General features: G+C 55.6%; 11 protein-coding genes across 11 annotated transcripts; 6 read left to right on the forward strand and 5 right to left on the reverse strand.

The window, feature by feature from the left end:
* Nucleotides 1-950: 950 nt before the first annotated feature.
* B0T26DRAFT_708277 (uncharacterized protein) lies at nucleotides 951-2,045 on the reverse strand (the record flags this gene model as incomplete). Its single annotated transcript, XM_060441890.1, has 4 exons — nucleotides 951-1,208; nucleotides 1,254-1,743; nucleotides 1,827-1,956; nucleotides 1,979-2,045. Coding segments are annotated over 2 exons (693 nt in total), but the record flags the coding sequence as incomplete, so codon positions are not given.
* Nucleotides 1,859-2,065, forward strand: B0T26DRAFT_708282 (uncharacterized protein; the record flags this gene model as incomplete). The annotated part of the gene is given in 2 exon segments (XM_060441891.1): nucleotides 1,859-2,014; nucleotides 2,026-2,065. Coding segments are annotated over 2 exon segments (182 nt in total), but the record flags the coding sequence as incomplete, so codon positions are not given.
* A 1,148-nt stretch (nucleotides 2,066-3,213) lies between these two features.
* B0T26DRAFT_708286 (coenzyme Q biosynthesis protein Coq4-domain-containing protein) lies at nucleotides 3,214-4,678 on the forward strand. Its single transcript, XM_060441892.1, has 2 exons — nucleotides 3,214-3,618; nucleotides 3,687-4,678. The coding sequence occupies exons 1-2, from the start codon at nucleotides 3,348-3,350 to the stop codon at nucleotides 4,349-4,351; spliced, it is 936 nt and encodes a 311-aa protein (XP_060295848.1). The 5' UTR covers nucleotides 3,214-3,347; the 3' UTR covers nucleotides 4,352-4,678.
* B0T26DRAFT_751167 (PDCD5-related protein) lies at nucleotides 4,642-5,468 on the reverse strand (the record flags this gene model as incomplete). Its single annotated transcript, XM_060445336.1, has 4 exons — nucleotides 4,642-4,916; nucleotides 5,034-5,044; nucleotides 5,245-5,360; nucleotides 5,445-5,468. The coding sequence occupies 4 exons, from the start codon at nucleotides 5,466-5,468 to the stop codon at nucleotides 4,642-4,644; spliced, it is 426 nt and encodes a 141-aa protein (XP_060295849.1).
* A 604-nt stretch (nucleotides 5,469-6,072) lies between these two features.
* B0T26DRAFT_602056 (uncharacterized protein) lies at nucleotides 6,073-7,113 on the reverse strand (the record flags this gene model as incomplete). Its single annotated transcript, XM_060435754.1, has 1 exon — nucleotides 6,073-7,113. A coding segment is annotated over one exon (1,041 nt), but the record flags the coding sequence as incomplete, so codon positions are not given.
* A 1,496-nt stretch (nucleotides 7,114-8,609) lies between these two features.
* B0T26DRAFT_608631 (uncharacterized protein) lies at nucleotides 8,610-9,176 on the forward strand (the record flags this gene model as incomplete). Its single annotated transcript, XM_060435862.1, has 3 exons — nucleotides 8,610-8,787; nucleotides 8,839-9,005; nucleotides 9,057-9,176. Coding segments are annotated over 3 exons (465 nt in total), but the record flags the coding sequence as incomplete, so codon positions are not given.
* Nucleotides 9,177-11,534: 2,358 nt separating this feature from the next.
* B0T26DRAFT_277723 (uncharacterized protein) lies at nucleotides 11,535-12,730 on the forward strand. Its single transcript, XM_060434139.1, has 3 exons — nucleotides 11,535-12,033; nucleotides 12,210-12,426; nucleotides 12,502-12,730. The coding sequence occupies exons 1-3, from the start codon at nucleotides 11,822-11,824 to the stop codon at nucleotides 12,532-12,534; spliced, it is 462 nt and encodes a 153-aa protein (XP_060295852.1). The 5' UTR covers nucleotides 11,535-11,821; the 3' UTR covers nucleotides 12,535-12,730.
* On the reverse strand, nucleotides 12,704-14,656 carry B0T26DRAFT_277714 (uncharacterized protein). The gene is made up of 4 exons (XM_060434138.1): nucleotides 14,494-14,656; nucleotides 14,381-14,433; nucleotides 14,187-14,305; nucleotides 12,704-14,121 (listed from the first exon to the last, which is right to left on the reverse strand). The coding sequence occupies exons 1-4, from the start codon at nucleotides 14,573-14,575 to the stop codon at nucleotides 12,918-12,920; spliced, it is 1,458 nt and encodes a 485-aa protein (XP_060295853.1). The 5' UTR covers nucleotides 14,576-14,656; the 3' UTR covers nucleotides 12,704-12,917.
* Nucleotides 14,657-14,911: 255 nt separating this feature from the next.
* Nucleotides 14,912-16,776, forward strand: B0T26DRAFT_708299 (SURF1 family-domain-containing protein). The gene is made up of 4 exons (XM_060441893.1): nucleotides 14,912-15,527; nucleotides 15,605-16,120; nucleotides 16,209-16,314; nucleotides 16,419-16,776. Exons 1-4 carry the CDS (start codon nucleotides 15,224-15,226, stop codon nucleotides 16,516-16,518), a joined length of 1,026 nt encoding a protein of 341 aa, XP_060295854.1. The 5' UTR covers nucleotides 14,912-15,223; the 3' UTR covers nucleotides 16,519-16,776.
* Nucleotides 16,545-18,531, reverse strand: B0T26DRAFT_853836 (centromere kinetochore component CENP-T-domain-containing protein; the record flags this gene model as incomplete). Its single annotated transcript, XM_060447672.1, has 3 exons — nucleotides 17,395-18,531; nucleotides 16,788-17,330; nucleotides 16,545-16,737 (listed from the first exon to the last, which is right to left on the reverse strand). Exons 1-3 carry the CDS (start codon nucleotides 18,162-18,164, stop codon nucleotides 16,545-16,547), a joined length of 1,506 nt encoding a protein of 501 aa, XP_060295855.1. The 5' UTR covers nucleotides 18,165-18,531.
* A 1,533-nt stretch (nucleotides 18,532-20,064) lies between these two features.
* B0T26DRAFT_278042 (uncharacterized protein) lies at nucleotides 20,065-20,532 on the forward strand. Its single transcript, XM_060434142.1, has one exon. It carries the CDS (start codon nucleotides 20,176-20,178, stop codon nucleotides 20,479-20,481), a length of 306 nt encoding a protein of 101 aa, XP_060295856.1. The 5' UTR covers nucleotides 20,065-20,175; the 3' UTR covers nucleotides 20,482-20,532.
* The last annotated feature ends 201 nt before the right edge of the window (nucleotides 20,533-20,733 follow it).

Here is a 20,733-nt window from a genome sequence, read left to right on the forward strand (position 1 = left end):
ACGCGCGTACCTACCACCCCACCACAATACGGCGTCAATTACTCTGTACTGTGTACTCCAGAGCGGGTCAAATTGGCCACTCAGGCTTTCCAACAGGTAAATTTACAAGTATCCGGAATACTGCAACCGTCTATAATGTAGCTCACCAGAGTATCTGCACGACTACGCGGTCAACCACCTCGAACTAATCTTAGCAAACGGAAGTGTTGGAATGACAAGGTCATTGGCGCATTAGCCACTATAGTAACTGTCACGAAGGGTGGAGGGGGGGGGTTGTGTTGCTTGTATTCTTCTTTGTCTCTCTAAAAGGATCACGAACTACGGGGACAGGATGCGGGGTGGATTTAGCGATGCCTGGAGGTCACGTGATGGTTGCGCCTTGTGCACGTGCCGCATGGCGGCCCGCGCGCTGGTCAGCAGCCACTGAGGCTGTGCAGCCCGTCGACCAGTCACGTGCGACTGCATCCTCTGATTGACTGGTAGTTCCCACAGGAAGCTATCACCAGCCGAAGAAACAGCCCTTAAGCAGTGGATCCCATCAATGGATAATCGTGGCATAGCTCCAACAATCGAACATACACGTCGTATGGCCTGTTACAATCTCGAACACCGAGAGTTCCACGGAGCTAGGCTCGGCCTAGGATCGTGAGGGTTTGGGTGGGTGATCGATGAGGAGTGAACCACACAGGTAGGTTGAAGTATAAGGAGCAGTGCAATAGTGCACAGATTGCGGGAGCAGTATCCCAATCACACAAGCAATAAGTAATAAACCATATGCATTGATAGCTGGGGAACACTCTTTCCAAGAGAGCTCCCAGCTCTTCCTATATGGAACTATGACTAACCAATCAGAGTCCTGCTCAAGGTGATCTGCTCACAGATCACCTGGGACAACAGATCACCTAGCTCTGTACGCTCTGTCTGTCTTAGCGACAATTCCTGTGTCACTCTTGGGGCTGCCGTTTTTGGCCATATGTTGGGTCATCAATACTGATTTCTGATTGGCTAGTCTGATCTCGGCAGCTCAGCCCAGACATTCTCTGCATACAGCTGCAGGTTCTGAATGCTAAGTACAAAATCTCCCTCTTGCGGGCCTGGATCGCGAAGAAAAAGAAGTCGAAATCCTAGTGCTAATGCCCCCCTAGTAACATTGTACGATACTGGATTTGTTGTCTCATCGCGGGTGATGGTGATTGACTGCCGTTTCACTGGGTTAAGAACACCATTCTGCTACAATATTGCAGCAACCCGACTCCGCGTGATCGCTCCTTGTAGAGTCGAGATTTCTTCCTCCCATTTCTCTAGCAAAATGTGGTGTTGCCGGTCGTCAAATTTCACCAGAATGACAATCTTGACCTCGTGGTTTGATGCCTGAAACCACCACCGCATATCCTTGTGAAGCTCGGGTAATGTTTCGGAATGTCCAGGCTCAATAACTAGTGTTGGCCAATTACCTGCTCCTATACGTTCCGGCCGTGGGCCGCCTGTCGAATCGCCTTCTCCGCTATCTCCTCCAGGATGACCTTGTTCTGCTCGAAATGTAGCTGACCCAATATTTTTCCAGCTTTGCTCCGTGCCATTCCGGACAAGCTGGTCACGATACTGCATATAAAGTTCCAGGTGAAGGGCCTCGTGTAGATCGGTTAGGATTGTGATGATCAAAATCTGGGAATTAGCATTGTAGCGGCGAAAACGGAACTTTCGGTATCGTTTCTTTTGCCCAGTCCTTCGCTCAATGTCTCGCTCACGCTCGATTTCGGTAAATTAATTAGGAGAGACGTCTAAATAATTAGTATATTATATAGAATAAGAGGGTGATATCGTACTTGTAACGGCAAGGAAATCCCCAATAGTGGAATTAATAACGTCAAAGAGATCTTGCGTATTGGTAAATCGCACGGTCGGGGGATCGCTATCTTTCGTCGACTTAACTAAAGTAAGTATGGTAGACGCCGACGGAACTGCCGATGAAGTCGACACCGACCAAGCCGATACCGACGGAGATGTCGTCGACCTCGATATGATTGCCGCCATGGCGAAGCGTTGAAGTTTGAAGTTGGGATCTATAAGATGCGTGGAGGAAGCCACTGGAGGGGTACGTACTCATGAAAATGGCGGGGCCACACTAGCCAAAAATAGCGGCCCAGACAGCGACACAGACGCTCTCGTGGAACTGCTACAACCGCGGGGCAACTTCTCTCTATTTTCCAGATCTAGCATGAGGTGAAACAAGATGGATCGGGGTTGCTTGCTTGCTGCCCGTCGTGGTTTGCATATGGGTTGTTTGTTTCTCTGCGTATAATCGTGCTTGCATCTGCATCTGAATTCTTTGGCGGGATCTCCATGTTCTCGACGTCTTCACTCCTTCCAGATCAAGGCTACGAGTGGAGTTAGCGGCTCGGCCTGACGTTGACCGTTGCGAGGTTGGCAAAGTGGTACTCGACAGCGGAGTGAATTTTGGCCTTGTACTGGGCAGTCCTACTGTGCTTCGCGTCGTCGACCCGGGTCTAGGAGCAAACTCTTCGGTAGTAGTAGCAGTTCCCACACTTGTCGCTGCTGGAGCCTGGCAAGCTCCAGCACCCTGCAAAAGGGTGCATCACGTGAGCTGTCTTGAAGGCGCCGCCGTCGCGGTCGTGAGAACCAAGGTGCCCCGCAGGCTCGGCATGTCGTTTGCGCGCGTTAGATCGGGCAGTAGCGGGGCTGAGCCTAGGATTCCCCCGGGCAAACGTGGCGGCGGCCCCGGGAGAGGATATATGCGCGAGTGAGGAGGCGAAAGGCTCAACACGGCAAGCCTCGCCGCTCAGCGTAGGCTAGCAAAGGCCAGAGTCGAGCGAGCATCGAAATGAAATGGCAAATGTCGCGAGATTCCCAAAAACGACAAGTAGCGTGCCGAGGTGCGCTGGACAGAAGGGTGGGTGGGTGGTGAGGATCGACGACAACGACGGCGCGATCGATGTAGCGAGGGCGTATGAGGGCGAACGAGGACGGAAAGAGACGTAACCAAAATGAAGGATCAAGTGCAGCCGCCGCGTTGTTGCATGCTGGTGTAATTGTGAGGAATATGAGAAGGACAAAAGGTCAAGAATACAAGAAAGAGACGCCGTGGAGAAGGATTCTTATTATCTTTGGCGGAAGGGCATGGAGTCGTGGGGTCAATGGAGGGGCTGCGCTAACCCAAATGGGGAGAGGTGGGGGTCCCATTCACCGAGAGCTCCGACCAAGCCCATAAAGTACCTTAGCTAAACTCCGAGATCGAACCATTTCTGAACCCATCAGCCATCTCGTCCCACCACCTCGCACCGTCCCGAGCTCAGGATGCGCACTACCTGTCTGCGACCCAATTCGCCATGGAGGTCGCCCTCAGACGCTCGACGGCTTTCGTAGCTCGCAGCAGCACTAGCAGCAGTATGTTATGGCCCTCTGCGGCGGCGGCCTTGCATCTGTCGTCGCATCATCATCATCCGCACAATGCATCCCCGTCGCAGCAGCACTACCGCTTCTCGAGCCTCACGCGGCCGCCTCCAAACTACCCCGGCCATGTCCCCCTTACGAGGCTCGAGCGGCTTGCCTTGACAGTCGGCTCAGGCCTGATGTCGCTCCGGGATCCGCGGCGAGGAGGTATGTATACAAATGGGTGACTGTTTCCCCCTTCTCAACACCACAAAAAAACTCACACACTCTCCCAGACCTGATCGCCACGTTTGCCGAGGTGACGGCCACGCCGTACTTCATCTACCGGCTGCGCGACGCGATGCTGGGGTCCGCGACGGGGCGGCGGATCCTGCGGGACCGGCCGCGCATCACATCGACATCGCTGGACCTGCCGCGGCTGCGCGCGCTGCCGGGCAACACGCTGGGGCGGACGTACGTGGCGTGGCTGGACCGCGAGGGCGTGTCGCCCGACACGCGGTCGGCGGTGCGGTACATTGACGACGAGGAGTGCGCGTACGTCATGCAGCGGTACCGCGAGTGCCACGACTTCTACCACGCACTGACGGGCCTCCCCGTCGTGCGCGAGGGTGAGGTCGCTCTCAAGGCCTTCGAGTTCGCCAACACGCTGCTGCCCATGACGGGCCTCAGCGTGTTCGCCGCCGCCACGCTCAAGAAGAGCGAGCGCCGCCGCTTCGCCACCACCTACCTGCCCTGGGCCGTGCGCAACGGCCTCCGCGCCGCCGAGGTCATCAACGTCTACTGGGAGGAGGAGCTCGAGCGCGACGTCAAGGACCTGCGCCGCCAGCTCGGCGTCGAGCCGCCCCCGGACCTGCGCGCCATCCGCCAGGCAGAGCGCGACGAGCGCAGGAGACAGAAGGCCGCAAGAGAGCCTTCTGCGTCGCAGCCAGGCGTGGTGTAGATGTAGGCTTGGGACTGGGGCTCCAATGCCGTTTTTGGAGGGGGCTCGTTGCTCTCACGCAAGTGGCAGGCAGCAAAGGCAATATCCGTTACTGCCTCTGCACATGTATTCTAGCTTCAGAAGACCAAGAGCTGTAAGATACCCGGAAGATAGACAACAGAAAAATAGACACAGACTCCCGTCTCCCACGAAGAAAACGTTGCGGGATATCATATACCTGGGTTGCGAAAAGTGGGCAAGACAAAGAACAAAAAAGAAACCGCCCCGAAAGAAATAAGAAACCCAGACCCTCACAGGTCAAACAAGTCGTCGTCGTCGTCGTCGTCCCAGCCCTTGCGCCGGCTGACCACAATCTTCTCCTCCTCCTTGTTGTCGGCCACGGCGTTGAGCAGCTCCTTGAGCTGGTCCTCGGTCACCTTGGCGCGCAGCTGGCCCGACTGCGCCAGCATGATCAGCCGGTTCTCCACCTCAGTCGCCCGCTGCTCCTTGACGAGCCGGATGCGCCCCAGCCGGTCAGCTGCCTCGGGCTGCAAGATTTGGTTGAGCATCGACTGACGCGCTTCGGCTATTTAAAAAACGGCTTGTGTGTTAGTGTTTCTTTCTTTCCCGCCTCCCTAACCTAACCTCGGGCGGAAATGGGACTGGGATGGCAGTGATTCTGTAGTCGGGTGGTGATGTATACCTTCGGCCTGTCTGTTCGCGCACGCAAAAGAAAAGACTGTTAGCACCGTGTCCTGCCATGTCTGTCCATAGAAGAATCCTGCGCGCGCGCCCAGACGGTATGCGCAGCATACACTCGCCGCCCTCCCCCCCAACGAGAATCGCCTGTCTTGTCTCGCACAAGAGCGAAAAAGACCCGACCCGACAAACTAGGTAGATATATATGCACTCACTGCCTCTGCTGCGCTGGGTCCTGGCCGCCGCCGCCGCCGCCGAGCTTGGGTCCAGCTCCACCGCCGCCGGGGTCGCCGCCTTGGGCCTTGAGCTGCTCGAGGCGAGCTTGCCTGATCTGTATCGGAGCAGACGGGGGGTTGCTGCGTCAGTGTCGGGAAACAGTAGCAAGCAAGGGAAGGGCGGGATGCGGAGGGCGCACCTTTGCGAGCTCTGAATCCTCCATCTTCTTTAATATGGGTATGTCTGTCTCGTGTGTTTGAATTTGGCGTGCTGGAAGGGGTGAAGAGGAAAAAGAACAGATGGGTAACTTTGCAGGTAACGGCACGTATGGGATGTATAGCGGGGAAAATCGCACCCTCGCGCATTCAGTCGCGGGGTCGAAAAGGTTATGGTGGGGTCGGCTTCTCGTCCCGTCTTGATTCTGCTGGCTGCCTTAGGACTTGTGTATGTACAACCCAACGATGGTACGTCAGGTAAGGTATTCGAGCGCCCAACAAAAGAAAACCCACAACCTCTATGTTTTGGTGATATATACATGTTGTACTTGGACAATACAATATTCGTACAGGAATGATCCTCCCGTATCCAAATTCTATTTACTTTCATCGTGGGATACAACGCCGATGAAGTTAATCCTTATTACCAATGCCGTGTTCGCTCCAACCCCTCCTTTCGGCTCCCTCTTCGTCAGGGCGACCGTCCCGGAACAACGGGAAGTCGAGAATGTGTTTGCGAGGCTCTGATCCTGGCTTTATCCGCCGAGTTAGGCCGTCAGGGTCCCAACCCGTCATGGGGATTGCATAATCCCCCTTCAACCAGTCGAAATACTTTTTGATCCGGACCATCTGCAATACCGTGTCAAGCCCCCTGACGTCAACGTTCAGCTCGCGGCCTCGCCGTACAAAGTATCCCGTCAAGTAGTCGAGCTCAATCTGCCCCCCTCGAAACTTCATCCTCTCCCGGTCGTTGAAATGATGACGCCGGCGGTATAGCTTTTCGTATATCTTAGGCCTCAGCCAGCTCGCCACCGCCATGCTGTCCTCAAAACCTACGATACCGCGGGTTTCTGGAAGTCGAGATATCACGAGGAAGACCTCCGACAGAAGCTGATCCACGAGATGCTTCGCGTCTTGGGTGAGGAGCTTGTCGTAGTGACAGTCGAAAAGGGCGCTAAGGGGTTCTACTATGGCTCGGAAGGTCACGGCCGGTAGTTTTGCCCTTAGAAACTGGGCTGGCGGGTGCCCGGTAGCATTGAGTCCCGGAATTTGCGCAAGAAGACGGAGAAGATGCGTCGACTTGACAACCCGCTCGACTGGGGGGTGCCGCTTGATGAGCGACACGGCCCGGTTCTGATTGTGACATGTATAAATCGTCAAATAGAGCCTCCCTGGCTTTTTCTCAACGGCGGCGAATGGCTCATCGGCGGTTTCAATCTGCGTGGTCCAGTGGCCAAGCAGGATGGCCGGCCGAGATGCTTCGTCGGGAAAGTGCGTTTCGATGAGACTCTCAGCAACCCCCAGACCATCTTGGATGAGACAGATAGTTGACGAGGAATTCAGCCTATGCTTGATAGTGCCCACTGCGTAGTTGACGTTGTGTGCTAGACAAGCGACAATGAGATTCGCGATGATCTCGTTATTCGGCTTATCTCTACTCTGGGCCTCTGGGATAATGCGGTCATGGACGGCAGTCCCGCCGCTTGTATGTAGGGTCAGCTGGCGGCCGGCTTTGATGAACTTTTTCATTAGGGAGAGCGAATGAAACAAATAGTGAGCCGGGGGCAATGTGTGGCAGCCGGCCAAGTGATGGGCGATGTGAAGCCCACCTAGCCCGCCTCCAACGATGTGTATCTGGTCCGATCCGCGAAAACGGGCGGGCCTGCGTGCTGGTTCATCTTCCTCTGCCCGTCGAGAATCGGCGTCCCACAGTTTTAACCTAGTCTGTATTTTAGTCTGATGTGGCAGCACTTCATGGTGGTCGACGCTTTCCCCGGCGCTTTCTAGGTCCAGTCTCTCGTCAAGCGTTTTCGCGTCTCCCGCCCACTTGTGATCTGACTCGAATGGGGTATTCGTATTCTGTGCTATAGAAGCAGGCTCGTTCCCTATCGTAGAAGTGGTGATATTCTCTGTTGTAGAAGTTGGACTTGGGTAGGATGTGGGTTGGGAAGACTGGGAAGAAGCTGTGTCCTCGGGCTGCACATTGAGCACTGCCGCAAATCTATCTGACGCTGGAGCTTTGCGAAGTGGAGAGGGGCCTTCAGGATGTGGACTTGAGCTTGCTGGTGTTGATCCTCGGCGAGCTTCACTCGGGCGGCGATCCCCTGAAATATCCGTAATTAATCGTTTTATTGTTTTTTCTCGCTCCTTTAGCATCGCCACCACTCCATGTGGCAGTGGTATCAGTGGATGTGGCCCTCTCTTAGGAATTGGCTTGGGTTCGTCCTGCCGGGCGCTCGTCTGAGACGCTTGTATCGTCGGGGCCCTCTGTGCCTGCTCATTGACCGCCGCCTCAAGAGCCCCCCATTTGTTCTGGGAGCTCTCCTGATCCCCGCGGCCCGGAGGGTGGTTCGGGGCCAAGGATGGTGCGCTCGACAGCCATTTGGCGGCCCCCTGGCCTATCGCATTGCTACCTGGGCACCATAATCTGTGCCGGCGAGGTATTCGAGCAAATACTTGCGACCGAAGAAGAGTACGGCGGAGATACAGATTGCCGGTCTTCATATAGTATCATGAGGGCTCATGGGACCGGGTTTCTGCGGCGCCGTAGACACCTCGAAGAGTTTGTCGGGGTCTGAGAGGGAGGCGTCGGGAGGCTCGGATGATGGATGTATGGTGCACAGAGCTGGCAGAAGATGCAGTTGCAGATTCGGAGGCGAGACTCAAGACGGATGGCGACAGCACTCAAGTACGGCACAGTAGCTGTAGAAGCAACCTCGAAATATTGTCCTAGCCGGACTTTTTTTTCTGACGCGCTCCATACTAATGAGTACTTTTCTGGCGAGGATCGCTGGGGCGTATTTTGGCGACAGCTAATTGGCTCCCACTTCAAGACCAAGCTCCAAAGAACAGGGGGGGTGGTCCGGTAATGCGACCCCTGCGCCAGCAAAAGTCGGTTCTGCACTAAAGCCGGGTTGGGCTGCGGGCAGGACTCACATGTTACCATCGTTCAAAACTCAAGGCATATCCGCATCTGTTCATCAGTCCTCTCGAGCTCTTTCGGACATTCGCTGTTGCTCTCTTTGGTCAAACATTAGCTAAATCCGCAAACCCGGGGATTTTTCGATAAATTCTCCCTCCGACACGGCCCCAGACTTGGCGTGCAAGTTTCTCATTCGTGCGGCCCCTGCACAGGCAGAATTCTCGCAATGGACGTGACCGACATCACGCCTCAGCTGGACCAGCTGGACAGTGGCCTCATCGAGCTTCAGAATGTGCTGAAGCCTTTGCTTGGCGACATTGCGGATGTCTCGTCCAAACTGCCGCTTTTGGACAAGGCAAAACTCTACGTGTTGGTCTCGTACGCGATAGAATCGCTTCTCTTTTGTAAGACCGTCTCCCGCTCCTTTCCCGTGCCTGTTCTAACTCGCGATGAAGCTAGCCTGCGCCTCAATGAAGTGGAAACCAAGAACCATGCCATCTTCTCAGAATTGACCCGTGTCAAGCAATACTTTAACAAGATCCAAAAGCTAGAAACCCCAGCTGCCGAGCGCGAGAGCACCCTCAACACCGAAGCCGCCATTCGCTTTGTTAGGTCTGATCTTGTAGGTTGTGTCTACCCCTACGTTGCTAGCACCATGCTTACGTAAATGCAGAGCGGCGATAAAGGCATCAGCAGCAAACTGGCAGAGCTGATCGCCAAGGAGAGGGCAAAGGCCGCGCTCAAGGCAGCCAAGGTTGATAATAAGCGCCCGGCCGCCGATGAGCCGTCAGATACAGGAGACCGCTCCAGCCAGACCAACAAGAACCCGCCCAAGAAGCCCAAGCATGACGGCTCAAAGAAGCCAAAGTGAAGAAGGTGCAAGTGCACCGTACGATGCTGATACGACCAAGTTGCGGGTCGGGGCTCGTACAAACAACGCGAAGCCCGATTTTGGGCCCTTGACATTTTTGTCGACCAGAGATGTCGGTGAGACATTACAGCCTCGGCTTGCTTTCTGAGGGAAAAGGGAAGAATTATACCCGCGCTGCTTCTAGCGGCGCAGATGGTGCGAGAGTCTACGACAGTCTTTCTGATACCCAATGGCAGGAGTTTGGTACATGGGCTAGGGTTTGGGACGTGGCTCGACCTCTTGGTCCTCGCGGTAACGCGCAATGAGCGAGCTCTTTGATACCCAAAGAATGAATGGACATTGTGTCCTAGATAGCTATGCAGGAAACATAGCATCTTGCCTTTATGGGCCCATTTACGATTCCTGAAAACACTACCTACTGTGTCCACTCCTTCACTACAAAATCAACTAATACAAGGCGTATACAACAGTAAGGCGTTTGGCCATGTCGTGAAGCTATATTTGCTTTCTTTTTCGCGATAGGGGCAATCGCCTTCGCGTGGGCTTTTCTGTTTTGGGCCGATGGCTTATCGTCATTCCTCCTGTATAATGACACCATCGTGGCCCTAAATTCTTCCGCCGAAGGCCCTCCGTCCTTGTCGTTATTTCGTAGGAGGTCCAGTGCTTTCCCAGCACCACTCATCGCGGCGATGCGGATCAGAGCCCACTACATCTATACGTAACGCTCTCACCATTTTTGGCCCGTCATCGGCGTCAACATCGATGTGGAAGAGTTTCCCGGAGAGTAGCATCTGGCCTGAGGTCGTATCTCTGATGGCTGTTACGCCATCTGACCGGTGCATACTCTCTCTATCGCCATGGGTCTTGGGTACGAACTGGAGCCCGTTTGGAAACCAGTCGGGGTTATGGAGATCGACCGGCCTCGCAAAATACGGATCATCACGGTCGACCTTTGGCTGAATGGATAGCCATTGCAACCGAACTTGAACAGGGAACTTCGTGTTTGGTAGAGCCTGGCCTCCGGTGTACTCCAAGCCCAAGTATTGTCTGTCTAACCACGCGTGAAGCTGTGGAGATAGTGATATCATATTCCACGACTTGTCACTTGCCGCTGGCTCAGATTTGAACCCAATGAAGTCGCCCCAGTAGTGTTTGACCAAGGATTCGTGGTCGGGCCAAGTGTTTCTTTCGGGTCAAGTCCGAGTTTATCGCATGAGGGCCCGATGTGCCAAGGAGAAGACAGGCTCCCCCGTCCCTATCTATACACTGCCAGCCGAATGTTAGCCCAGCTTGAAAGTTACAAGACCGTTATATCATGGGTCTTACCTTATTCGCGTCACTCTTTCCCCTCCCGACTTTAACATCTGTCGGCGAGGCAATGTTCCTGTGATAGTCATAGTCCGACAGAACTAATCATAGTTCAATTAGCAATAATCTTTTTACTCAAAAACGGAATCCTTACATTGCCATAGCAGGAACTCCCATGGTTTATGGCCTTTTCAAGGTGTACGATCCCGTATTCGCCGAGTAAAGGTTCTCGTTCAAGCAAACTTGGTGGTGCAACCATCCATTGAGCAAGTTTTACGGCGTCAAAATTTCAAGGCACTTGTGTAAGTGCGTGGCGGTTGATGAGTTCCTCAGCCTGTATAGCGAGCTCGATTCTTCGGTCGTACTCATCTCGCGGGATTGTGGGGGGCATGTCTTATGTTAAAGACCGCAGTAAATATACCAGCTAGGAAAAGCCTTTCATAGATATTTCCAAGATAGAGAAAAGCCTCTAGGATTCCAAAACAGGGATTCCAATAGCTTTTACCTCCCTCAGCGAAAAACCTTCAGGGCGGGCCGTAAGTTATCAAGGCCTTTCAAATCTTGGAGAGTCCCCCGCTAACAAACATCCAGGGATCGGAGTGCACAAATCGTTGGGTGCCTCGTGATACGCCTCGGGAGCATTGACGCCAGGCGGATTTGACGGAGACGCTCAACAACGCTCTGCTCAAGGAAGGACTTCCACAGTTAATTAGATTCATCACAAAGGTGAAATGGCCCATATCCATCACCACACTACATTAAAGGTAAACACAGGTATTTGCCGCGGTACAGCAAAAATTCAAGCAATTAAATGGCACCGACAGAGTCGTACCGGCCGACTCACGAACTTTAGAAGGCTGGAAGATGAATTATCAATTACCTGGGGCTGAAAGAAGACCAGACAAGCACCTTTGCGGCCGGGTTGGTCCAAGCTCGAGCTAAATGTTTGCTCTCCTGCCCCTAATCGAAACTGCCCCATCAGTTTAGCGGCCTTCTATTGGCTTCCAGGCGTTGCCGTCTCGGCAATTTTGAGCTTGAACACTAATTTAAGTGGCCAATGGCAAATGGCAAATCCGGTCACCACGTAACCCGAAGTTCCGGAGACAACCCCTGACCTCGTCGTCGTTGTAGCAGCCTCCGCCTAAAACAAACTTCGAACTTTCTCCTCTCCGCAAAAAACCAACCAACAAGACTGACCTCCGCTAAGACTCCAGCACATCACCAATCACCCCTCCCCCCCCCAAAAAAAAAAAGCCATCATGCCTCGTCAACGATCCTCCGGCGGCCGCGCCCCGTCTCGCCCCACGGTCCCCTCGCGCTCTTCGGCGCCCTCGCAGCAACAGACGCGGCCCGCCGCCACATATGCCCCGACGGCACAGGCGCCCCGTGCTCCCACCGCCGCCTCCCCCGTGGCATCTCCCCCGACGTCTCAGGGCCCGGGTCTCTTTGCCAACATGGCTAGCACCGCTGCGTAGGTCTAGCCTCTCCCATTCCCCATCCCTTCGTTGCCAAGACTTTCCCGGGGGGGGGCTGTCCGCAAACCCAAGCCGGGCGTTTAACTTGTCTTGGAGAAATATATATATATATATATATATATTTCTATATTATGTCCATACGAACTAACACGTCTCTCTTCCTGGTCACTAGCGGCGTGGCAGTAGGCTCGTCGATCGGACACGCCATCGGTGGCTTCTTTGGCGGGGGCTCGAGCAGCGCGCCGGCCGAGACGCAGCAGCAGCAGAGCCCGGCGCAGAGCAGCAACAGCTGGGGCAACAACTGCCAGGGCGCGACGACCGAGTTCACAAAGTGCATGGACGAGCAGGGCGGCAACATGCAGATCTGCGGGTGGTATCTGGAGCAGCTGGTACGTTTTCTCTCAACAATTTACGGCCATGCGTCAAACTCCCGTTACTTGACGATATGCTGACCCCCCGAGTAGAAGGCTTGCCAGGCCGCTGCCAGCCAATACTAGGGCACCCATGCAATCAATCGCACTGCTTGACAAAGTGAGCGACGTGTATGCTGGGGTTAGGAGGCAGGAGACGGTTGTTAATTGCCCAGACACCGAGCATCATTATCCCCCTGTCGTAGACCCCCTAAGGGAAGCTTCGATTTACATGCTTGACATGGCCCAAGGGACAATTGCTGTAAAATACAAACCAAGAAAAAAACCCAAATGACAATAAACTCTGCTCTTGAAGCGTTACATCGACCTCTGGCTTTAATTCCTAGGCAGTCAATAGACTCCCCCACCCTAGCCCCTTATTAAATGAAAGTCTCCTCCCGCCTACTCTTCGTCATCGTTCCGTCTTGGCTGGAAATTTGTCTGCATCTGGGTTAGTGAGTGGTTCTGGGCTATTCGTCATGAACAAAATCGCAAAGCCGCGAGGAGCACTTGAAGGAAGTAGCACTCACAGAGTTCCCGTTGTAGAACTGTTGCTCATCTCGCCTGTCAGCTCCACTGCTGCGGTTGTTAAGTCTCGAAACACGACTCCTGTTCTGGTCAGACGCCTGGCCCTGGGCAGCAGCCGGATCAGGCGCCGTTGGCGGCCCGCTGTTGCTGAACAGCGTCGAGAAGAAGGCCGCGACACCGCCAAAGAAGCCGCTGACGATGGCAAGGATGAAGGCGATAAATCGGGAGAAGACGTTGCCCTGCGGATCGGCCCCCACGTAGGCCGCGGCAAACTTCTGGACGGGCAAGAGGATCAGCGTCGACGATGGCGTGAGCCCGAGCGCCAGGAGAGACTTTGCCTCTTCGGTCACGTCGAGCTTCTTGCTCGGCAGCGGGGTCAGGAGGACCTTGAACGTGTAGTTGGTGTTGCCGTCCTCGCGGGTATTGTCAACCCACTGCCTCACGTCCTTGAGGGTCTGGGCGCTGCTGAAGCGGTTGCGGATCGTGGAGCCGTCGAAGAGCCGGACCTGGATCGAGCAGTGCTCACTCGGCCGGCCTTTGGACGTGAGGGTTTGGCTTGCCGGCGCTGCCTTTTCGGCCTCGACGGTCGCGTTGCGCTCGGCCTGCCTCTCGGCCTGCAGCGCCCGGCGCGCAGCCTTGTCGTCTTCGATGGCCTTGAGGATCCTTTGCCGCTCTTCTCGCGCTTCCCTCTGCCTCCTTTTCAACAGCTCGGCCTGCTTGGCCTTTGGATCTGAACCCCCTCCTGTTGCCTGGGCATCTGCTTTCGCTTTCGCTTTTTCGGCGCGGATTCGCTTGGCCTCCTCCTCTTCCCTCTTTTTACGTTCTTCGTTCTTTTTCTGTGCTGACTGGTATGATTGTATCTGAGCCCGGGTTTCGTTTGCCGGTGACGGCGTGACTTGACTTGAGCTAGTCGCCGTCGATCCAGCTCCCGGGGTTGGCCGAGTCCGGGGCAGTGCTGAAGCTGGAGCGGACACCGGGGCAGGTACAGATGCCTGTGCCTGTGCCTGTGCCTGTGTCTGTACCGGCACACTGGTGGCTTCCGTCTGAACTGGAACAGCCACGGCGGGCCGCAGCGCCTGGCTAATCCGCTTCATGAAATCATCCTTTGATACGCCAGCGGCAATATACTCTTTCAGCTCGCCATTCCTAGTTTGCAGGTTAGCATTTCAAGTCTAAGCCGAATATGTCCATTCGTAGATAGACAGACTCACTTGATTATGACGATCGTGGGCTTTTTGGGAACCGGGTAGAACTGAATAAGGTGGCCTTCTTCTTGCGATCCCGCCTCCAGACGCAGTGTCACAGCCTGGTCTTTAAGCAGTGAGACGATCTGCGGGGTTAGTTCTGTTGTTAGACATGAGCTCATCTATAACGCTTCAGCAAATGGCAACTCAAAGACACCCACATCTTCAACTGCGAGGAACTCTTCCTCCCACGACTGGCTCTCCGTCTGGCCGTCTGTTATCAGGTTAGCAGTCTGTATGTCAAGAGGTGTGTTGTATTACTCTGAGAACTCACCTGTCACAAAACACACGACGGACTTTGCCTCCTGGACTGCCGTTGCGATGCCCTCTGGAAGAGTCCCTTGAAAGAAGGACATGGCGACGTGATGAGAAGAGTGATATATGACGGCGGCGTTGATGAGGGTGTTGATGAGATACTATGGAGGGCGATGGCTGCTTGAAACGGAAGCTTCCCAACCTCGCGACTCGTGCGTACGTAGTCTTCGGGGCCAAGAGACGGCGGTGTGTCCTTTAGTTATCTCAAACCGCAGACTGTAAGCAGATGTAAGCTGAGAGGAAATTGGCTTGGCGACGGTCGTAAGAAGGCTGCCTTGTGTTGGTTGAGCCGAAGTTAATAAGGTGGCTTCTATGGATGAGCTCCAAGCGAAGCGCGATGGATGACGTTGAAGCTCCCTGACCCCTGCTTACAGAGAGAGAGCCCCCTCCCCCCGCAGACTACAGCCCCAGCCATGCCGTGCAGCGGGGCACAGAAGCTTCCCGGTTGCACCAATGAGCCGCTGCGCTCCCACGGTTTAGGCTCGGCGAACGGACGCTACGGATAGGCGCGGGCTGCAGGAAGCACCTACAACCTCCACGCGTGGGAAATTCAAGATTCCCATCGCCGTTGGACATTTCACATCGACCCAGCAACACTTCTTGACGGCGGGTCAACAAGACGAAGCAGACGAACCGTGTTTCTGTTCGCCTCTCGGGCCGGACCAATCAATCATAAAAGAACAGGTAGGATGGCCGGGACAGTGTTCAATTGCCTGCTGCGTCCAGCGCGGACGCCGAGGGTCTCAATTGGCGGCGTGGCCCAGAAATGGACGGCGGCGGCATCCCAAACCCCCCCAACATGCCGAGCTGCGACATTATCGACACCCGCGGCGGCCATACGGCGGGCTGGGGCAGCCCGCCGGCCCATTTCGACGTCGCGGCCACGACGCGCACGGCAGGCCGCCGACGAGCCGGGCTTCACCTCGGTCCTCGACAACCCCCCAGAACTGGTCCGGTCCGGTCGCAGACACGGCCCAGGCCTGATCATCCTCGGTGCGTTTCTTCCACCCACACCTTTTTCTCCGGCCCAACATGTGACTGACTGATCCTTGTTTTCCCCTCGTGGCCAGCCATCATACCGGTCACGGCGTTCATCCTCGGCACGTGGCAGGTGAAGCGGCTGGAGTGGAAGACGGAGCTGATCGCCAAGTGCGAGGACCGGCTGGTGCGGGCGCCGCTGCCGCTGCCGCCGCGCATCGATGCGGACGCGATCCCCGACTTCGACTACCGGCGGGTGTGGACGACGGGGCGGTACCGGCACGACCAGGAGATGCTGATCGGGCCGCGCATGCGCGACGGCGAGCAGGGCTACATGGTGGTGACGCCGCTGGAGCGCGAGGGCGGGCCCGAGACGACGGTGCTCGTGAACCGCGGGTGGATATCCAAGGACAAGGCCGACAAGCGCAAGCGCATGGACAGCCTAAAGCCCGAGACGGTGCGCGTCGAGGGCATGCTGCGAGAGCCGTGGAAGAAGAATATGTTCACGCCCGACAACAACATCGAGAAGGGCGAGTTCTACTTTCCCGACGTGCACCAGATGGCGCAGTTGACCGGGAGTCAGCCCGTCTGGATTGAGCAGACTATGGGTGAGTTTCCCCCTCTCTACATCTACATGCCCCTTTTTCTGGCATCAAAAGCTACTATCCCGGACCAAGACTGACACAGCAGACGCAGACCCCGACATTCTTCAGCTCTATGACTACGTGGCGCGCGGTATCCCCATTGGCAGGCCTGCCGAGGTGAACCTGCGTAACAACCACGCCCAATACATTTTTACATGGTATGTTGATTCTGCCTCCTGCTGCAATGCATCAACCATTGTCGTGCCACCGGGTGGCCCTTGTGGCCTTGCTGGTTATATCCCTAGTTGACTGACGTATTTAGGTACGGCCTTGCTGTGGCAACCTCAATAATGTTTTGGCTGGTGGTCAAAAAGCCGCCATCCGACATAACTCGGCGTGTTCGTATGAACAAGAGCTGGTAAAAAGTGATCGGCGCTGTTTTCACAGTTCAGGTAATCTCTTTGTCCTCGTTCCCGCCACTAGCCTTACGCCGTCTCTTCGTTGGAGCAGGGGGTGTCATGCGCAGCTCTTGAAGTAATTCCCTTGGCAGATGGCGTTGTGCAAGAGCAAAGGGCGTGGTATGGGGGTTAGTTTGGCGTTGTCTGAGGTAGATAGGGTCAGTCATGTAAAAAAAAAACACACTGTTATATAGTATATACATCGTAAGATACCCTGTCCGAGAGTGACGTACCGCTTCATGATGGTGAGCATATCGCTCTCTTCGATCGTCTTCCTGCCTGCGTGCTTTGCATAGGCTTGCAGGTCGTCCCCCAGCTGCTCAAAGAACCAATCTGACGCCTGCATGATTGCTTTGAGTGCGTCAGGGGTGATCTTCCCCTTCGCTCCGCTTGTCTTTGCGAATGTTTGCGCAAGCCGCTTCACTACGGCAGGTGGGAGAGACGGGTATTCAATGCCGTGCTTCGATATCTTGATGGCTCGCTTTTTTGTGCTTCGCTGTGCATCCGACTTGGCAAAAGCTTCTACAGCTGCTTCTGACCCGGCGTCGCTCGCTTCTTCGGCTAGTTCCGGCTCTGGCACGTCGTTATCATCGTCGCTTTGCGGGTCGAGAGCCTCGCTCTCATCCACAGGTTCATGAAGCTCAGGGGCTTCGTGGGTGGGCGACTCTTGAGCTTGCGGCGCTATCATGAAGGTGTCCTCATTCATGTTGACCGGCACTTCAATCTCAAAGTCACTAAATCGGGCCGTATCACGGCGTCCTACATCCGAATCAAGCCTATTTCTGCATTAGAAAATTATTCATGCTTGGGGGGGGGGGGGGGGTCCAAGTTTGTTATTACCGTTCATAGGCCGATATATCCCCCGCCCTAAGATCGAGCGTATCTTGATCGATGGCGTTCCTCGGGGGGAAGAAGCCGGAATCGATGCCAACCTCCTCGCTCGGCGGCACATCGTTCCCGTTAGAGTAGTCGCTCATGCGCATACTAGCGAGCGAATACCGGCTGCCACGTTGCTCACTGAAGGCTCTCCGTGGCAGCTCGATCGACCGGGCCGTCAGATTGTCGTCTTCCAGGCCGGCCGAGCGGTGCGGCTGCAGGTCGCTGTCATCATCGTCCGCGTCGATCGGGAGCGACAACCTGGGCCGCTTCGGGAGGTCGTCATCCTCGTCGTCGTATTCATCCTCTTCCATGGCCGTGTCGCCATCTGCATCGCCGCCCCCGGAGCCGGGAGTCTTTTGATCGCGCGGAGACGACGACGAGTTGATGATGTTGGTGTTGCGCGCAAGGACGCGTCCCAGCGGAAGCAGAAAGTCGCGCGGGGTCTCGCGGGCCTCGCGGAGGCTCTGGCGTCTCGCACGGTGAGGTGTGAAGATGGCTGCGCGCCGCGAGTCAATGGCCCGCAAGGCGGCGCGGGCATGCGGAGTCGCAACCAGGGGTGCGGGTTTCCTGCCCGACGCCGAGAGGCCCTGCGGGCGCTGCACACCCCGTGCCTGACTACTACCCGGTGTCTTGATGGAGCGCCGGCTGGTCGACGGGGCCGGGTCGGCACTCGCAGCCCGCGGTTTCGGGGTCACGTCGACCCGGGGGTGGCTTTCGCGCGCCATGGGCATCAGCTCGCGTTTCCAATGGGCATCACAGGCCGAGCTCGAGGATTGGTGGCGGGTGTTTTTTGTCGGTGTCCTTTCCTGATCTCTGCTGGTTTCTTAGACCCCTGGCATTGATGCAATGGCTAGCGGATCTACAAGAGCCTTGGTCGATTGCATCGGAGTGGTAATATCAACCTGCTCTCACTCAGAGCCGCATTGAAGTGGAAATACGAGTCGGTGGGTGACGCGACTGGTCGCCAAACGCTGCAAGCGAGACGCGTTTTGAGCCTGAGAAATTATTCCGTACAATGGACAGGTTACACGGTATCATTATAGTACAGTACAGTACAGTGCAAATTCCTGACGCGGCACAGTACAGACAGGGATTGAGGGATGCGCGCGCGGGGTGATGATTACCTTTTCCACGCCTACGGATCCATTTCGATTTGTATCTCGGGTCAGATCCTATCTCCCTGTAAGAACGGGTCAAGCATCTTGCATAGCAAAACACAAGTCTATCTACCTACCATAACTATTACTACTAGTATCAAACGATGGCCCAGGTGGCCTCTGACTCGTATCAGTGGTTTTCCCCATGGCCCCGTGCCCCTCAAGCCCGACTCACCTTTCGATCCATGCTACCAACATCGAATCTGGGCGCAGCACACCGTTGGGTTTCTGGCAGCTGTACCCTGAGCACGCCGAAGGACATCAGGCATGTCATGTTGCTGCGGCGCTATGCATTAGGGTTTTCCAACGAGTGCTCTGGTTTCCCGCCCCAGTTTAAGGAGATAGTACATGCCCGTATGGATAGCCGGGAATACGGAGTCGTTTCTGATGCTTCGGCTGACTACGCCATAAAGGGAGCTGTCACGGTTTGCCAAGAGCCTTGTCGCCGTCGCAGCGTACGAACCACTCAGTCAGGAGCGCAGTGGGAATGCACTGGGGTTTTATCTGTCGAGATCACCGACCGCAATAGAGAGACACCTCGCGATCATTACAGGTTGTCGGCTGATTAGCCAACAGGCCGGGAAGCTTTTGGCCCCTTCGAGTGGGCCAGGGCTGGTGGGAAGAGACGAATCAGGACAATAGCGCTTCCGCCACGGCCAGACGCTTGGCCGTTCTGACTTGCAGGAACCTTCGTCGAGTGTTCCATAGAGACCGCCTTGTTACAGACGTGCGTCAAATGTAACGCCTGAACTCCTGGGGGGGGCTCTGACCTCCCATTGCACGGTCGATCTTTGCGAATGGCTGACTATCGGCAAAAACGTCCATCTCGATGATGTGACCAGGCATGCTGTCGGTGATGGCCGACAAGAGGGGAAAAGGAGCCCTTTTTATTGTTCCCCATGCTGAATCGCGCACCTCGGTCGGCGGTCCGGTTCCTCGCGCATGCCGATTTCTGGGCGATGCCCGTTGAAACCTTGATCAATACCTTACTTTCCATAGGTGCCTTCTGAATCCACGTACGAATACAAACCTCCTTCGTTGGTGCCGGGGAAAAGTCCACACAAATAGAAACGGTCCCAATTTTCGTAACAAGCTCCAACAAGCCTGCTCAGGTTTGCGGTCCGCGGCCGGCAGATGTAGCCCGTCTAGATTGAGCCAGCTCCATTGCAACTTGAGTCCGAGACTGTGTAACCTCCCTCCAACATCTTGACCTCATGAGGCCCGTCGCTAGCCAGTCCCATTGACTCACCACCTCCACCACCTCTCCCCCAAATCCTCTACGGCTTTTTAAAGCTGCCTGTAAGAAGCCGCATCCTCGCCCGCATCCCCCCGCCCCCCGTCCTGCCTTGCATCCGGCTCGCATAGCTACCCACCATCAACCTCTGCCAAGGAGGCGATCAGAGGTTTGCGTGTACATACATACAACAACGCAGGGACGCAGTCACCGACGTTTTCGAGGCAGCAAGCAGGGACAACGCAGCCACCCCGTTCACTCCATCCAATTCAGGTAAGTGAGGGGGCGCCTTTTTTTCCTTGGCTCACTTGTTTCCTTTTGGTCTTTATTTTCGTCCTCAGGCTCCCATCCATGGCTGGCTGTCGCAGTCGTAGTCTCGCTCGGACGTGGATGGACCTGCTCTTGCCCTTACCTTCGAGGATCCCCACGCTCGGCTGTATCTGTATGAGCGGACCGTCCATTGGGATGCTGGACTCGTGGGTTTGGCCCTGTCCCTGTCGGGCAATCGCGTCGCCTGGCGTCAGGCGGTTGACGCCGAAAGTGTTAGAGGCAACTCCTGGTTCCCAATCGAAAGTCGCCCCGCTGTGGGCAGATACGTACCGCCAATGTGATGGCACTCCGTGCGAGCAAGTCACAGCTAGCGGGCAGCTCCACTAGTAATTCCCGCCTCGCCGCCGTCCTGTGCAGGAAGGCGCCCACTCCAAACCTCCTCCCCCCCCCCCGAAAAAAAAAGAGCCAGTGTCACCCACAGCGGGCAGTTACGTTCGAGCCCACCACACCACTACCCAGGCAGCGGGACTTGCACACTGTGCCACTGGCCAATGCCCTGGCTCTTGGCTCTTTATCTCCTCTTTGCCGTCCCCAGCTTTGCACCTAAATTCCATTCGACACCTCCCCCGGCACCAAACC

This window comes from Lasiosphaeria miniovina (assembly GCF_030549165.1).
Source record: "Lasiosphaeria miniovina strain SMH2392-1A chromosome Unknown B0T26scaffold_4, whole genome shotgun sequence".
Classification (NCBI taxonomy): domain Eukaryota; kingdom Fungi; phylum Ascomycota; class Sordariomycetes; order Sordariales; family Lasiosphaeriaceae; genus Lasiosphaeria; species Lasiosphaeria miniovina.